Source organism: Tetrao urogallus (genome assembly GCF_951394365.1).
Source record: "Tetrao urogallus genome assembly, chromosome: 5".
NCBI lineage: Eukaryota > Metazoa > Chordata > Aves > Galliformes > Phasianidae > Tetrao > Tetrao urogallus.
The window spans coordinates 53,527,748-53,545,860 of NC_136818.1; the positions used below are offsets into that span (position 1 = coordinate 53,527,748).

At 45.7% G+C, this 18,113-nt stretch overlaps 1 protein-coding gene across 2 annotated transcripts in view; it reads right to left on the reverse strand.

Moving 5' to 3' along the window:
• Window positions 1–11,829, reverse strand: part of SH3PXD2A (SH3 and PX domains 2A) — a gene marked incomplete at both ends in the record, with an annotated part of 225,476 nt that extends 213,647 nt beyond the window's left edge. For both annotated transcript variants that reach the window (XM_079536101.1, XM_079536100.1), the window contains one exon: window positions 11,758–11,829. In XM_079536101.1, the coding sequence (XP_079392227.1) occupies window positions 11,758–11,829 (72 nt within the window). The remainder of the gene's footprint in view (window positions 1–11,757) is intronic.
• Between the last annotated feature and the right edge of the window lie 6,284 nt (window positions 11,830–18,113).

The window sequence follows — 18,113 nt, forward strand, 5'->3', positions numbered from 1 at the left end:
TCAAGCAGGAGAGGGTGCTGGCAGATAAAATACATATTCAACCAGGCTTGGACCATTAAGTCCTGTGTTAATACTAGCAAGAGTCTCTGCCCTTCTATAATCACAAATAGCAGGCATCATTTCCTCATTTTACTACTTAAGATGTTTTCAAGTTCCCTGTGTTCAAACTGTGGCCAGTTATATACACTTGACTTCATCTAAGTCAAGGCCTTCACCATAACCCAATCAACACCTCTTATACATGTAGCAAGACAACAACCAAGAATTTCCAGCTCTCCACCATTAAGATCCAACTCAAGGCCAAGGTCGCTCAATCTCCTACAAATGCCAGTGCCTGGTGGCAAACAATCCCTCTACTCACCAGACAAGATGGAGCCCTGATAGCTTAGCATTGCTGTGTGGCAACACAGTGGGAAGGGTCCCCAAAAAACATCAGCACACAGGAAAAGCTTTGGTATCACCTCTCCTCAGGTGCAAAGACTGCTGGAAGCACATCAGTGCTGTATCTGTTCTACAGAGCCTCACATACAGTGAAGTCCCTGTGTTTGCTCACAAGGTGCTCCTCAGCACTATCACATTTAGAAGGTCAGCTAGAATTAAAGAATTGAGATATCAGGAAACAACAGCATGGAGAGATTGAAACTTCTTAGATGAAGGAGGAAAAAATGAGAGTAAAAGAGTATTCTTAGGGTCTGACCAGGATTGTGTTATCAGCTCTAATGAGACCTAAAGATTCACTGCAAACGTCTGCTTTCTGCCCTACTTTGTTGGCCAAGCCCCCTTCCAGCACAAACACAGACGTTAAAACAGAAGCAAAACACATGCACAAACACACACACACACACAAAGCTTCACATCAAAGCTCAGTGCCTACCAAACAACTGCACGCTCCTCCAAAACAAGACTAGAATTAGGTTCAGGATAACTACCGGGATTACTGTTTTACAACATCAGGGCACACAGATACAGCGTTACCCAACCCTGAGCAGATGAGTAGTAAATTCAGGACCAAGCCAAGGGCCTGAGAGCAATGCTTTGCTCCCATCCCCATCCTCAGGCTGTACATCCTTCAATCCTGCTGACTTGGATCAGAGCCTCATTTCTTTCAAAAAAAAAAAAAAAAGGGAGGCTTGCAGTGAGACTTGCATGCCAGTGCATAGTACCACCCTCCAGTGCCACCTCCAAATTGCCACCACTGGTCCTTTATGCCAAAAAGACAGACAGAAGCTGCAAGAATGGTAGACTCTTCTTCCCCTGATCACAGATACTGCGGTCTTCAAGGTTTATCACCCAGGACAAATTCACTTCAAATATTTTTAGTTAAAAACAACCTATTTATAGTCAGTTACCTTTACAAATCACAGATATCTGCATTTAAGCATGCAATGCAAGCTACATGCCCAGCACAGAAGCAGGTGGGAAGCTGCTTCCCCAGAACAGCCCAGAGTTTTGACACAGACTGTTATAATCTCAATACTTCACAGCAGCAAAGTATTAAACAGAAAATGTCTTCTTGAGCAGTAACAGCTGAAGACTCACCCATATGCCTCAATGGAAAGCATTTTGGAGACTGGCTACTGCTCCAAATTCCCCTGAGGTAAAACACTGTGTTGTCTTTATAAAATACCTTCTGCTGAAGCACGAGAGGAAAAATAAATGGGATTTGGGAAAAACAAAGAACTTCTAAAGGTTGTTCCAGGTTAGTACAAGGCAAAAGACATAGGATTGCTAACTTTCAGTACATGGAAAACCAGCATGGATGCTACTTGGATATTTAGGCACTTTTTATTCTTCTCTACTTCAGCCAACAGCTCTAATCTCCCCTTACTAACAAGAAACAAGCAGTCCTTTCATTGCTAGAAAGAGATAACAGTAACAAGGTTGGTTCAAGAATTCCAACAGTTCCACCTGTCATCAACAGATATATAGACACACATATGTAATTGTTTATTAATATCAAATCCACACTCATGCACAGAGTTACCCTGCTTCTGTTTGTCCTCCTTGTCCCACAGTCAGTCCCAGAGCTTGTTTTAATCCCACTGAGGAAAATGCTGAACTCCAGCCTTCTTCCTGTGACACTCTCAGGAGATGGGAGGAGGGAGAAGCACTTAATCTGCTCTCTATAGCCTTCTTCCAGGAAAACACTTCACATATCCTTGTTTGTTTGTTTTCAAATCCTAAGTGATTTTTAATGCCAGTGAAAGCTGCTGGAGTGACAGCCCTGGGAAACTGCAGGCCTCCAACTTACTCGTGAGCACGGGCTATGCCAGCTGCCCAGCTTCTGCTGAGGACTGGGAGCCCAGCTGCCTCCTGCAGCACCTATCCCACAAGCAGACCTCCTCTCAAGAGGAAGCAGGTGTCAGTGCCAGCACCCAGGCAGAGGAAACGCTCTGAGCCCACTGGCTGTGTCACAGAGCACTCACAAACAGGGGAACAGAAGACTTAATGTTGATTTTTGGAGTAACTTTGCTTGAGGTGACGGAAGGTTCGCAGAGGAACACTGCACCAAAAATACATGCCTAAATTAAGTTATAAACAATCATAAACACTCTGAGCTAAGGAGTAGGAAAATCTCCTAGTGCTGAAGAAGCAATTAACAATTCTTACCTTCACACATGGAGATTCAGATGCTCCCTGCTGCATCAAACCCCCAGTGGTGCAAAGGATGACTGGAATAAGGTTTCACCACTGCAGTTGAGCTTTCCTGACAGGGAACACAAGTGCTGGCACAGACCGGGGCCTGCTCCCAGAGACTGTCCTCACATGTCACCTCAGGGCTCCAAGGGAAGAGGGATGTCCCAGAGGAACAGGACCATGGCCAACCATCCTGCTCAGCACCCTCTATGTGCATTTCCTCATGGGTGAGCATGACTTTTAGATGAGCTCACTTATCACGCTGAGCACCATTTCCAGCTGAGAGCACGACCCCACTGCTCTGTGACTGCAGTGCCCTGGCTGGAGCTGCTGGCACAGTAAGAAGACAGTTGATGACTTAGGAATTTTATACACCAAAATTTGCACTTACAGACTTGTTCTGGACAGCAGAGAACCACATCACCAGTATTTCAGGGGCAGCTGTGAAGAACTTCTGTAAATGTGATTGAACGGGAACATGGGACTTCTGGTTAAACCCAGCTATGGTAGCAATGGTTTCACATCTTTCTCCTGATGAACGTAGATGGGAATGTTTTCTCACAAGTTTGCATCAAGCCTCCTGGAGCACCTCTGCTATGGAGACGGGCAGAGGGAGTTGGGCTTGTTCAGCAAGCCCAGGAGAAGAGACTAGGGAAGTCTCTGGGGAAGTCTCATTGCAGCCTCTCAGTACTTGAGGAAAGTGACTTTTTACACAGTCTGATAGTGATAGAAAGTGATAGGACAAGGGGGAATGGCCTTAAACTAAAAGAGGAAGTTAGATGTTAGAAAATTCTTTACATAGATAGAAGTGAAGCCCTGGCACAGGCTGCTCAAAGAAGCTGAGGATGCCCCATCCCTGGTAGTGTTCAATGCCAGGTTGGACAGGGCCCTGATCTATCTGGTGGTAACCAGCCCACAAAACAATCTTTGAAGTCCCTTCCAACCTAAGCCGTCCTATGGCTATACACATTTCTATAAAAACATTCTACCAAGTGCTAAAAACCTAGGAGCCTAGCATATCACTGGTTAGTATGTTTAATTGGAAAAAAGGAAAACCACACCGCACGGGTCAGGGAAAAAATGATAGCAGAACGCCAAAACAATTTCTGCCAGTTAAATTTAAAATACAGTATGTTCAGAACCATATATGTATTCATGGACACTTAAAGTCTATCAATTTAATCCTACAAGTCCATCACCACAAGCTAAAGATGATGCATTATAGGAGAGAACACAGCTACAGAATTACAGCCTTACTGTGAAACATGGCACAGCCTGATCCTGTGCTAGAGTTGTCAGTGACTATTAAGCCCATTTAAGAACAAACCTCAGCTTTCCTAGAGCAGCATGTAAAACTGTGAAGACGACACAGATTTGGGGATGTATACCCTGCTCACAAAAGTAGAACGCTCCCAATCTAGACAGTTGATTAAATAAACTGTGACCTCCTCATCCAAAAAAAATGGGATGTGGAGTAGCTTTGTAAAATCAATAGCTCAATGAAATCAAGAGGAGAATCTTTACAACTGCCACAAAGGTCATCCTAAGCACTACCACACTCAAGCACTTACAAGTGCTACAATGAATAAATCTCCCGCTGCTCCACCTTCACCCTGGAGCAGTTTAAGGTGTTGTTACACGATCCTTCTTCCTACCTATCCTAAGCCCATCCCTCACAATAATGGATAAGGACAACCAGTAGCATAAGGCACTGCTGTGCTGAGGACACCCCCTGCTCATCCAGCTGATATTGCCTTACTGTCCCCTTCTGCCTGCACCTGTTTGTCAGCACTTGTCTTTCCTGCCTAGGGCAGAAGCCATCTTTCAAGTCTGTCCATGTCCTTATTAGTGTGAAGCCATCCTTAATGTAATTAAGGTTTTTGCAGATTAAGAACAAAAAAAAGAATTACGTAAAATACATGCAATAAGCATACTGTATTGGTGACATTTAGCAAACACACTTCGGAAGGACTAACCAGATCATTAGTATTCAGGTAGAAGGAGCAAAAAGACAGCGAGCAGACTGAAGTCAGTAGGTTCTAATTAGGTTGTGAGATTTTCCACTTCAAAATCTTTTCATGTGAACAAATCCACCTGGTTTCATTTCACCTTCCCCCCCAGCCCTCCAAAACATGACAACAAGGTCTCTGCCTAGAAGAGTAACAGAGGTTCTGCAGCGTGGCTTTGCTTTTACAGCAAAGAGAAAAGGTGATGTGCTATGTAAAAATCTGTAAGTAAAACAGAATTTACCAACTTCTCAGTAAAATTTTCAGTACAGCCTCTCTCTGACGGCATGAGCCAAGGCCCAGGGAAGTCACTGGAGTTTTTCCGTTGACAAGACTATATTTTGGTCTTGAGTGTACCTGATCAAGCAGCAGACACCTCCAATTTCAAACACTATGCTACTGTGCAGCTGCCTGCCTTTTTCATGCAATATTTACACAGCACGCTCCAGGCGAGAAGGTGTCACTTCTAGCTACAAGAAAGCATTCAGCTGCACAATGCCAAACAGCATAGCTACTGTCAGCCTCCTCTAATAATTGTGCACTTCTGCATGGCTACCAGGAACCGAGTCCCTTTGTGTGATCAGGAGCTCATTAAGAGGGCACAGCATGAAAAAGGAAAATAAAAAAAATAATAAATCTCACATTTGAAGGTCCAGCTGTTTCCTCCCAGTTGACTAAATTAGAGAGCTTGTACGTCACCTCCTGTCTCAGGTAGGGTCACATTGAATCCCTCTTCCTGTTTAATCCATGTTAAATGGGAAATGGTTTGGGTTTTTTTTTTTTTTTTTGAGGAAGACAATGGCAGAATATGCAGGCAGTATTTTTTTGGCTCTGTACTTTTAATCAGATAAATTGCAAGATTGCTTCAACAGCCAAAGAGAAAGCAAGAATACACTGCAACACACTTCATGGGCGGCTGCAGTCCAATCAGTTAACCTTTCTTTGCCCCACCTTCCTAAGGAGACTACCAGAATGTAGCAGCCTTGCAGGGACAGGGCAGTACATAGGAGATGCCCGCAGACAGAGCTGAGCAGTGCAGAGGATCAGCCAACAGGCTGCTCTAGGAGGCAGGAAGTCTGGGCTCTGTTTCCTATTTCATCATTCGCTTTCTTCGGATGTCTGCTCATCTTGCACTTCAGACTGACCCTCTGGGCAAAGGGCATGATCTGGTCCCTCAATCCCACTTCCTTTTAGCACAAAGCAGTCAAACTGAGGAAATTCTGACTAGATAAGTGGGCCCCAGAACCCATGCATCTAGCGCTCTCAAGAAACTCCTCAGTCCACCCTGCAGCTTGGAGCAGCTGAGAGCATTCTGGCCATGTCTTAGGTCAAAACTTAACTGGAACTTAGCTACCAGGGCAAGTCAGTAGGGGCATCTTAATCATTTTTGAAATGGAACTTGGAGGCTTTGGGAGCTTCTACCCCCAGCTCACGGACTTGCTAAAAGCTTTTCCCTGACTTTCCTTTTGGCTGCCCTCCCAGCACACTGCAGGCTCAGCCACAAGAGAGCCAACACAGACACTTGCTAGGACTTCAAGCCTCCTGCGTTATTTCATCTTGCCCTAAGCACAACAAACCAGGACAGCAACCTTGCATCTCTATTGGTTTTTAATCTATTTCTAAGGCTGGAGGCAGCCATTTACTTTGCAAACTATTGAATTTAAGCATTGCTGCCTCTTAGCCAAGTACTACTCATTGCCAGCTCTGCCAGAAGAGAGGATTGTGAGTGCCCCTTAACCTGCTGGACTACCTTGCCATCCTCTAAAGAAGCCTTGAGTTATAGAGGTAATTGCCAGGCAGTATATAACGAAAAGCAGGTAGATGCCTAAAGTATCTCTCAGCTACTTTGGAAACATGCCTTGAACAGCTCAAAGGACTGCAAATCTCTTGAATGCTGCCTAAGGTAAGGCAACAAGAAAAAGACCCTTAAGGGGCAGAATCACAGACATGACACTGAGAGACATAAGAAATGCTGAGAGCAGGCAGAAAGTGTTTCAAGACAGCAAATAGGAAAAAAATTGGATATCGCACTGGCCTCATAAAACAAAGGTGTCTGAAAAATGAAAAACCCAATAGGACACAATCTCTGATGTTAAAGAAAACTTTGCTTTCACAAGCAACACTTCCATCAACAAGCAGTTACAGTGATAATAGAGAGATGCTCACTGGGTGCTACTAGGTGCAGGCAGCTTTGGACTGATGATCTCCCCCTCCTGCTACCTCTGCTCCCTAGGAGAACTACTTATCCACATTGTCCAGATTCTTTTTTTAGAAGTGACTTTTTATTTTCTCAGTATGCCTTATCAGACATTAAAGCAAAGACAGTTGTGTAGCCTGCAAGGTCGTAAGATTTGCATCTGGAACATGCAGAACAGTAGAAATCATCCCCAAAGACATAAATCTACCCCCAGCAGGATGCTGGCTCAGAGCAAGGGAATGTTTGACCCCGAGTGGCTTTTTCTCCCGACCTTTCCTAGGCTCTGCACACAGGAGATCACAAACATTTTTCTGATGTAACCCTTAGTCCCATTCTGAGGAATGATGAAGTCACGAAAGAAACAAGCAGTCCTCCGGCTGCCTCCCAGCACCCCAAGCAACAATACTAGAAATGGTAATCATTCACACCAGTGAGTCAAGCTGGATCATGGGCCTTGGAGGAAAACCACACAGTGTTTCCAGTCGGGGGGAAAGGAAGGGCAGAAAGATGGATCACAAGTCCTCAGCATGTACTCCAGCTCCTCAAAGAGCACTGCCTTCTGTTTCGCATCAGGTCCCTCACATCACTGCACCTGCAGGCCATGATCTGTAGGTCACATGAGCTGCAGGTAAGCCGTGTCCTCTGGAAGAGATCTGGCTCACACTGACCCAAAGCAGGGGGAAATCCAGCTCTTTCTCCTACAGAGCCATAAAGGGTTCCTGCTAGAACAAAGATCCTAGCGGTCCATAACACACCTGGATCTTCCTTATCAGTGCTAGTTGTCACATAACCAGCGGCCTGCAATGAAGAGAGATGATGCCAAGAAAAGCCTGAGCCACTCCTGAATGTGAGCAGTCAGCAGGAGCAGACAAGTCATAGGGAAGAGTCAGACCCTAACAGCACATGTTTTTTCTTCAGACTTCACTGACATTTTACAGACCACTGGGGACAAGTGCACGTGCTGTTCTGGGTACAGCATTGAAACCCAGTGCAGCAGAATACAACCCTTTACAGCTCAGCAACACCCAAGGAGTTTAGTATCTACAGCCATACAGCAGGACTCCTATAAGAACCCATCATGAGCCATTCAGAAGCGACACTAGGAAATAATCACACTGCTGAGAACTGGGACTACACACAGGCAATGCAGGTGACTGAAAACAGCAATGCACCTCACTCATTTGACTGGAAAGAGACAGCGAGGTTATTTCTAAAGCAAGAAATGTGTGTGCTTTTTTGTTTTTAAGCCTTCCCTCTATGCTTTAAAAACCTGAAAAACACACAAAGCCCAACTGCAACTGGGGCAGAGCAGTGTTGAAAGAGGAAATCCATGCTGATGAACATATCCCTGCCCTCAAAATAACACAGGCACACTTTGAGACCTCAGAAATGACCTCAGGCATATAAGGGTCTGGCAAGACACACACACACATCAGTAACTAAACTACTCAATCCTTTGGGGAAGAGCAAATGGTTGGGAAGAGTAAGGGAGAATTCTGTTCTTTTGGCTTCTAATGAACATTACCATTACCCAGATGCTGTGAAACTGTGAACAGGTGAAGGTGTTAAGCTGTTCTCACTTTGCTGAGTGCAGGATCAAGCACATCTGCTAGGCAGAGCCTCCCTGCAGGGCTCCCTAAGGAGGCAGACAGATGGGTAACTGTTAAGTTAACTGATAACCCAGAAACAGAGAGAGGAGCATGTCTTCTTTAAGCTTTTCTATGACTGGTCGAAGGAGGGAAGAATCAACAACAGATCTTTTTAGAGAAACCATTGTTGTTTTGGGATCATTTCATGTTTAATTCAGATTATAAGCTAGTGAAGCAACCCCACAGACAGACTGAACTCCTGCAACTGAGAAAAGAGACTTTGAGATTGCTTACAGAGTAGCAAAGGACAGGAAAGGGAATAGGATTTTGTTACCAGCTTTTTTTGCTTCAGAATGGCTAACCAACACCACCAGCCATTCACAAATGTCCTAGTTCACCCATAGCTCAGCCAACGGATGACCCCTGTAGCACCAGGGGTCTTTCCAACAAACCCAGACTTGACCTTCCTGACATTGTTCTTGTAAAAGGAGAAGGGGAAAGCACAGATCTAGCATTTTTACAGAATTACCATCAGATGCAAATTAATCCTTAAAAGACCACTGGTATAGAGAAAGAATAGGAAATGAATTCAGAAAACCAAAAGTTCTAAGAGCAGTAGTGGCTTACATTGGGATACACCATACAAGAGGCGTGCAATTATTCATCCAGCCCTCTCTTTATCCTTCCACATCCTGCTGTCCAGGGCTGAGCAGGTATCCTTGTGCTCCTCCACTGCTGACAGGAATGCAAAGAGAGGCATGGCAGGCTCCTTCCCCAGCAGTGATTTCCTATGGCCATGAGTGGCTGGGCTCATATCAAATAGCACTGGATCTAAGATCTTAATCTCTTCCCATGCACAGAGCGCTACAGATCTTCCAGTGAAGTATTAATCTCTTCAGGAGTTTCACATGGAGGGAGAACAGCAAAGGATATACAAAGCCACCTTCTTGTTTTATTTCTTGAGTCAAGGCCACAAAAGCTGTGCTGTCGTGAAAGACACCTGCTCCAGGGCATGATTCCTTCCAGGCCAAGCACACAGGGGCTTATATGCCACTCACATTTAGCACTCTCCATATGCCCTCAATGCCTAAAAACCTGTCTTCATCTCTCCAGACTCTACCATGGCCCTGAGAGATCACAATCAAAAGGAGTTCAAGCTAAAATGCCTGAAATACTGACGTCACCATCCACCAGAGAAACACATCATTCATCTGATGCCAAATGCATCGCGTGGCCTTAAGGCATGGCATGAAAGTGCGAATGGATGTTGGAAGCAGAAGGGCTTTCTGATATTACAGAACCAAAATGCAGCAAAGAGCACCAAGTTTTGCACTGTCCAAAGTACACACAGGCAATGGACAGAATCCCAAGCCACATTTATGTTCATTTTGGAAGAAAATAGTTGTTTCGTGATGAAAGAGCACAGAACCAAACCAGTAGTGACCAATGGATTAGATCGAGGGAGTTAAATTCTTTGACAGAGCAAGTTCACCCTGAGTGAAGTACTCCAGCCAAAGGCAGATGAACGGCTGCAGCACATTCATCTGTAGCAAACTGTAATCTAGGAAACAAAGCAGCCGCCAAGACTTTCGGACCTATGGGTTAATTCACTCATCTCAAGTAAAGAGATTCACAAGGACATGGATCATTTTTAATTGAATTATTCCAGAGCTTGTTTGTGAAACAAGATTCATTGTGCTGAATGCTGTTCAGCCACAGACTAAGGGTTACTCAGATGAAAAGCACATACTATGCTATTTCCACAGCAAACCACTTAATTTTCTTTTTTCTTTTTTTTTTCTTTTTTTTTTTTTGGGGGGGGGGGGGGGGGGGGGGTCAAGAACAGACAAGAACATGGAACTGTACTGAAAAAGGCAATATTAGAAACAGCATAAAAAGAGTGGGGTAAAGGGACAGGAAACAGAATTCCCTACTAGAAGCACTGTATAGAGCTGTCTGTAGGAGTTCAGGTTGCTGTTAAAATGCAGTGACAACAGTCATCAAGGAAACACAAAAACATTCCTGCAGGAAAATGAGGGAAATATTTTCTTCCATGCTGGTAAATAGAAGACATAAATCCCTTTTCTCCAGTTATTTTCCAAAAAAGAAGAAATTAACTTTCATTTCTCCTAGTGCTTGGGAATGTATTGTTCCCAGTCCTTTTGTATAACTTGCTGCTTGGCAGTCATACATCTCTAGAGGCTTCACAGCCTCTGATGCCAAATCACAGTCACCTTTCAGGTGAGATAACAGACTGCAGTGGCGTCAGCCACAGCTCAGTGACAATCTGCAAAAGCAGCCTTTCCTGCCTGGAAAGCAGTAAATGAGCACTAGGCTGAAGACATTGGTCCAGCTGGCACACTGGGAGCAGACTCAGAGCTCCCGATCTTATGAATGGGGCAAAAGATGGTTAATTGTAAAGCTGAATCTCTGATGTGCCGTGCATCTGCAGATCAGCATCTCTCAGCAACATAGTGCCCTCTAGCCTTAACCTGGGTTGCAGCTTAAGCCTTAGAGGAAGATGCTCAGCGATGTGAAATACTAATACAAAACTTTACATCCAGTCTTCAGCCTTATCTTTCATGCACCCCATACAAGTGCCCACCAGTTCCAAAAAAGCCTGGCAGACACGCAGTGCCAGGAAACACAGTGCACTCAGAGCACTTCCACACCACAGGCAGCACCCCTCGGGCTTTTCCTTACCAAATCGGGATGCTTTACCTTCTGTACACAGAAAATCTGTGTATTTAAACACAGCTTGTATTTTGAGAAGAAACTTAAAGGAGCACGTGCAGCTAAAACCCAGGAGAATCAGAGCCAGGGAACGAAGGAAAGATGTGTTTTCTAACTATGCAGACGGGCAAACTGTCTGCTGTGAACTCCCGCAGGCAAAGCCACCTCCACAGGGCGCCCCGCAGCCCGGGAAGGTCGTCAGCAACCCGTCTGCGCCGCTCCGTTAGCAGCAAGGTGTGAAAAGAGGAAGGCAACAGACATGAAAGGGAACCCGAACGCCGAGTCCGCCTCGAGAACCGCGCGAGCCTCTTCTCCGTCCCTCGGAAAAAGTCCGTGTGCAACTTCACGGCAGAAAACGAGCTCAGCACCGGCCGGCTGACCCCACAGCGCTCCCCGTCGCCGCGCCAGGACGGAGACGAGCCGGAGAGCTGCGAAACGCGTCCCACCCCAAGTTCTGCAGTTCACCTCCCGAAGGGAAGACAACTCGCGAAGGATAACGGCCCCGCCGGGTCCCGGCCCCGCAGGCACCGCTCCGCTCCCGCCGCACACGTGCACCGCCCGCCCGCGGAGAGCGCCGGGCCCCGCCGCCACTCACGTAGTGCTTCGAGGGGTTCCTTCTCTTCTCCACGTCCACCACGTTGGCGTCCAGCACGCTGTAGGACAGCATCTTCGCGCACCCCGCGGCTCCCTCCCGGCGCTGGCAGCACCCTCCGCCGCGCTGCCCGCCGCGGCGATGCCGGCCGGCGCGGCGGGCGGGAGCGAAGGAGGACGCCTCGCTGCCGGCTCCGCCCCGTCCGCGGCGGCGGCTCTCCCCGCTCCCGGAGGCAGCCCGGCCCCGCGCCCGCGCCCTGCCCGCAGCCTCCGGCTAAGCGGCGGCGGGAGGGCGAGGCCCGACCCCGCCTCGAAGGGGCGCGAGGGGAGCGGGAGCCACCGCCCCGTGCGGCGGGGGGGCGCGGCCTGCCCTGAGATGGCGGCCCCTCGCGCTCTGCCGGCGGCCGAGGGCCCCGCTCGGTCCGGGAGCCGTCCCCGAGTCGCTGCCTGAGGCTGAGGAGGGCTGGGGCGGAGCGGGTTGCCCGGGGCCCCCCCGTCACTGCGGCGAGTGGCCGAAATTTGGCCGGCCCGAGTCCTCAGCACAGTGGGGCCGGTGCCCCGGAGAGGGTGGCTGTGCGACCTCCGACCGGGCTGCAAAGGGATCGGACTCGGAGGAATGCTGTGCAAACTGTCTGCCAGGGGGATTCTAGCGATAGACCTCCTTCAGCTCTTTCCACACACGTGCAAAAGGAGCCTCGTCTTTCCCTGGTCACACTGCAAGAGCAACCAGCCCCAAAAATGTCACGTATTTCACAAATCATCGCTTTGCTTACCACTAACAAGGGAACTCGGGTGCGATCTCCCAGCCAGTAGCTCACTCCAGGAATTGATATTCACCAAATTAACCGACCTCACCAAGATCTCTGTTTCCTTTACCAAATGAAGTCTCAACAGCAGCACAAACAGATTTCCCAGTAAGCTCCCACAGCGCTGCTGACAGCTACAGACCTACTAGCCTAGCAGCGTAGAAAGGCCCCAGCTCCTGGCAAAAGGATGTTCCCTACTTACAGGGAAAAAAGGGTCAGCCTCAGTGGGGTTTCATCATAGGCGCTATAAGCGCATTTTCTGAATCACAACTTTTGTGCTGCTGTAGTGCAACAGAAAGCACAGCAGTGAGAGCTCAGCAGCAAGGCCCCAAGCAGCAGCAAGTGAAGACATGCTCAAATACAACAGCTACACAAAAACAAAGGAAAAAATCCACTTACCTTTGGAAGACCTCAAGTACACAGGGATCACCAGAGAGATCCCCCTCCTTTCAACTGCCAACCCTTAAATGAGGTCTGGGAAAGGTCGGATCCTGGCTCCACCCCTTACAGTTGCTCAGGAGCATTGCTTGCACCTGTTGCTTGCACCTGTGCTCCCCTGGGCTGGCCCTGCCCTCCCACCAGGTGTTCAATCACTGCTTTGTGATTCAGCATTTTCACTACAGCTGTGTTATTAGCTCTCTTAGCCATTGTAAAGCACACACTGAAATTAAATTACACCAAAAGCTGAGCTTGAAGGCTGATGTCTGAAAGTGAGAAGTTGGTAGCTGGATACCACTAACAGCTTAAGAAGTTGAAAAGAGGAAAAATGGGAGCAAGGCCATAGCATAACTACCTGCTGTATAATGCTGTCCTTCCAGTACACTCTCTCCAGGTGGAGATGCTTGGACCCTTCTCCTACTACACACAGTTCACCAAAACTAGAGAGCTGATAGAAAATGCTCACATCCTGGCACCCCCCATCCTGAGACGTGTGCTAATGCTAGATTGCCTTCTGGTAACGGGGCGGCTGGAAGAGATGTTCTCAACTATGCCATCCCTTTTTTCCATCAATGCACTCCCTGCCCTGCTCTTCTCCGAAGGGCATCCCACCTCTAATCTGCTTGCGTGACACAAGGCAGTAGAGAAATTATTTATACTAGAAACCTTTAGTGTTTAGACTGGCCAAGAAGTCCCCAGTGTGCAGAGCAAACAAAGAAAATTCTTCCCTGCAAATGTAAATATTCAAATAACCCATTGATAAAAATATGCTCAGCATGGCTGGTCTTTGGGGTCTTGGATGCCTCTTTCCTGTGAGCCATTATCAATATACATTACACATTCCATCCTCTTCTATCACTCTGTCCAGAAAAGAATAAAGGGTTCCCCACATCGTTTAAAATACTCAGGGTTTGTTTTAAATCAGCTTTCAAAACATTTCATTGTGAGGGAAAAAGAAAACATACATAATTCTCCAAACACTTTGCCCCATCCTTCCTGACATTCTTACTAACTGGCATCTCCTTACAGATACTCCTTCTCATCTACTTTTGCAAGGGGCTGCTATTTTCAGTCAAACCTTAATGGCACTTGGAGGTTCGTGCTCCCTTGGTGACAAACCCTGTACTTTCACAGCTTCTAGTTCATTGTTCACCTTCCTTCTGCTCAAGGCAGCTTAACTGTTCGCTGCTCCACTCTTCTCCAGCTGTAAAGCCTGCCCAGCCCTTGTGTGTGTACAACCTCCTCGTCTCCTCCATCTGCTGCTTTTACTCTCATTGTCACCTTCTGCTCTCCTTGTTTGTCTGCTGCAGCCATCCATTTCCATAGGAAAAAAATGTATGTTGCTAGGGGCATGGATTGTTCTTTTAAAATATGTACAACGCCCAGTCTAGTGGGAGTCTGATCCCACACCATTGCAAGACTGGCAGAAAATAACCGAAACCACTTATTATGCTGCAGGCTTGAGAAAATCTGCTCCTCTCTTCAGCAGCAGCTGGGAAAAGGGAGCTCACAGCACCTGCCCAACCCTTGTGCTCGAGGCAGGCTTGGACTGCCCTGGGACTCAAGGAGAGGAAAGCAGCAAGGAGGGCAAAGCACAGCAGGCTCCTTGGGCTTCGCACATTAAAGAGCCTGTACTTGAGAGGGACCACGAAGACACAGACCCAGGCGCTGCAATTTCATAGGAAAGTTACAAACTCCAGAAATTCTAATCTTAAGTCTCCAAGTATTCATATTTCTTTAAGTCTCTGTTACCGAATTCCTGTCATGACAAAGAATATCAGTACTATTAACAATAAGTTTAATACGTATATGAATATCAACAGCTAATTTAATAGTTCACCTTTACAGAACCGTGGTCCAGTAAAATCCACCTGAGGAGCAGTTTGAAGGATTCAGACTTCTGAAGAGCAATTTGAAAAGCTGCAAAGGAGCTCTCTTTTTTCCTTTTTTCTTTTTTTTGACCAAACAGGTAACCACATTAGCCTCTCAGATGCAGTACAGCTTCACTCCAGCAGCCTCAATTTTATTCTAATTCCACAAAAGCTGATGTGACAGAATGCACATGTGATGGTCTCAGAGCTGGAGCACAACTCGTATTTTCATATTGCAAGAGGACTTTGTCATGCTGGCTAATTTTTGCAAATAAGCATTCGAGTGGTAAATTGAAAATACTTGGACCATAAAGTCAGCAAGAAAATAAAACAAGGACCTCATTTTTCTGTGCTTCATTAAAGCCATTTGTAATGCCTCTTATTAATTCATGGCATATCACTAAAGATAAGTAAATTTCTGTAAATATCATCCAGCACACTATAGCATAACGACCCCTTCTGAGTGGCTTAGTTGCTGTTCAAAGACAATGTTTCCTTCCTGCTTCTGATTTTCTATTTGCCAAGGTCTGCCCTTGGAACACACTGATATTTTCGTGTCCCATTTACTATGAGGAGCCCTAATAGTGCTCACCACCTTTGGGGGAAGCAAAGTGCCTCATGAGTTCAGCCGCCTGTGGGGAGTGTTTCAGTGCTGTGCATGACAAATTAGCCACACAACTCATTACTGGCAACTACAGTTGCATGTGTAATCTGCTAGACATGGTACTAGAGATGTGCCCCTTAGGGTTTTCTTGGCTCTGATGTGTAACAGCACACCACAGAGGCTTTGTTACACCCCCTTCTCAACTTCTGTACTTAGAAAACCTTCAGGCTGCTTTCGATGCAGTTCTTCCACTTCAGGTTTTCAACACATGCCTTTTGATATAAGTGACAAGAATAATAGGGCCTGTCTGGCATTCAGATCTTAAACTCTGAAACACAAAGCACAATACAATCTTTTTTTCCCTATTTTTTAAAAGCGAATCACATCTCATCTTCTTGGGAGATTACTGCTTTTCAAATGAAATTCACTCTTGGGATAAATAGGCTCAGCTAATGTAGTAGAAAGGAGCTGAAGAAACCAGCTGCAGTCCCGCAGAGCAGCCCCACAAGATCAGTAACGAGCCCCTTTGCCCCTCAGCCTCCTCACCAGTATGCTGGTTTATCAACCCAAGTGCAGCCTCGGACCATGGGAAAACTTAAATAATCATTCTCCCTGCTAGCAGTGTACATGCTTTCCCTATGGTGTAACAGCTTTCAGTTGCACTGTAAAAGAGCTGCTTTACTCTCTTTACTTAAATTATAGATCATCCTTTCCTTAAGATAGCTATCTCAGAATTTAACTTTTTCATAGTTAACATTATTTTTCAGTCCTCTCTTACCAGAGTTGGGAATTAAAGACTTGAAACAGCAGTAGGTGCATCTCAGGCTCTGTTTAGGGTAGTAGCAGCACATTGCAGACTGTTTTTCATCCATGCACACCTTGTACTTTTCCGTTGTTATGAAGGTTTTGTAGCTATCTGATGACATAGTTTAAAAACATAAAATAAAACAAGCCCAAACCACACTTTTCTATGTATTGTATAAACATCAGGCTTACATTTGTGGCAGCTGAAGTTTATCAAACTGATCACAGGTTTGGATTGGGATTCTCCAGGCTAATTCCCAGATGCTGTCCCCCTGACTTCAGTTTCCCTCACTGTTCTCAAGAGGACATCTCAATACTGGCTTCAGCCTTATCCTCTGCAAAAAAACAACACAACTTGACAATCATTTGTTGAAAATACAGCTTGTTACAAATGAATTAATCCTAGGAAGCAATAGTCTTTATTTGCATTTCCTTCCCATATTAGTTCTAAGTATGCAGATGGACACTGTGTTCCCAGTATTAAGATTTAAAATTTCCACCATGTCCCATTTAAACTTTAATTTCCTTGTTCACTATTTTTACCCTTCTAAAGCCAAATGATAATTTTATTTGGCTGCACACCCACTAGAGAAAGTAGAAAAGTTTAACTGCCAATACCCAAACTAGAACTTTTGATAGGTAGACTGTGAGTTGTGAAAAAGCATTGATAAAATCTTATGAAAAGTTAGCTGTAGAACTGCAGTTAGACCATAAATGACAAAAACACAATCTTAACACTATCAACTACTACCACAGTGAAGTGCATTAGTAGTTCTCTTTTATTTAAAGTCACTTTCATACGAAAGCAAAGTGGTTTTCCCATCACAGAAAGGCTTCTTTAGGAGGTGCGTTTTTGGATCTCCTGAGCATCATGGGCAGATACAAGAAGTATTTTTCTTACCCAGTCATTCTCAGCTTAGGCTTTGCAAGGCAATAACTGAGATGTCTGGAAAACCAAACACCTTGTAGGATGTTTACTGCTTGGAAAAAAAGAATGACGCCCAAAACCAGAGAACTGGAAGGCAGGACCTGCCATAAGCATGCTTTTCACCTGTGGAGTGTGGAGCAGTGCCACTACCTGCTGTGCTATCCAGGTAACTTCAGTCATCTATTTGGATCCATCAGATTGTAACAGCATCTGGGTGACAACCACATTGTCCTGAACATTTTGATCTTTAAGACACTCTACTGGCCAACTCCTATGCTAGGATCTTGTTTTGAGCATGAAAATAATTGGTCTTTTAGAAAAGACCTGCACAACACAGGAACTATTAAAGGACAGTGACAGGAATGCAGAGGAAGAGCATATACATATTGCTGTGTTCCAGATAAATTTGTGCAGCTGTTTATGATAAACATTCCCTTACTCCAATTTTTTCATGCCTTCATTTCCTCCCTTTCTTTCTATTTACAGAAAATAAATAGTACAAGTCCTTGCTTTCAATTACATGCAGCACCTGCTGCCTGTTCTGAAACAGATGTCTGAAGCATCATTAGGCAGTTATTTCCTAGCCTTTTTCAGTGGGACTAATTTCAAACATCTTTTTGTTCAATCCTCCTCCCTCTGCTTCCTCTCTAGTTCTCATCCTTTCCTACGTTCAGAGTTCCAAGAAAAATTCCTCTCTGTATCAGTTTGTCAGTTTGCTCCTGTTCTGTTTGTTCTGGATCACTGTAACCACAGAAGAACAAAGAGACTGCAACTACTGTGAACCAGGAATTAAGTCCAAGAGATATTATTGGAGAAAAAAAAAAAAAAGACAAGGTGAGGAAAGAAAACAATAAGGGAGTATTAGTTAGCAGTGGAGGCAGCAGTTTCAGAACACCAGCTGGCTTGTTA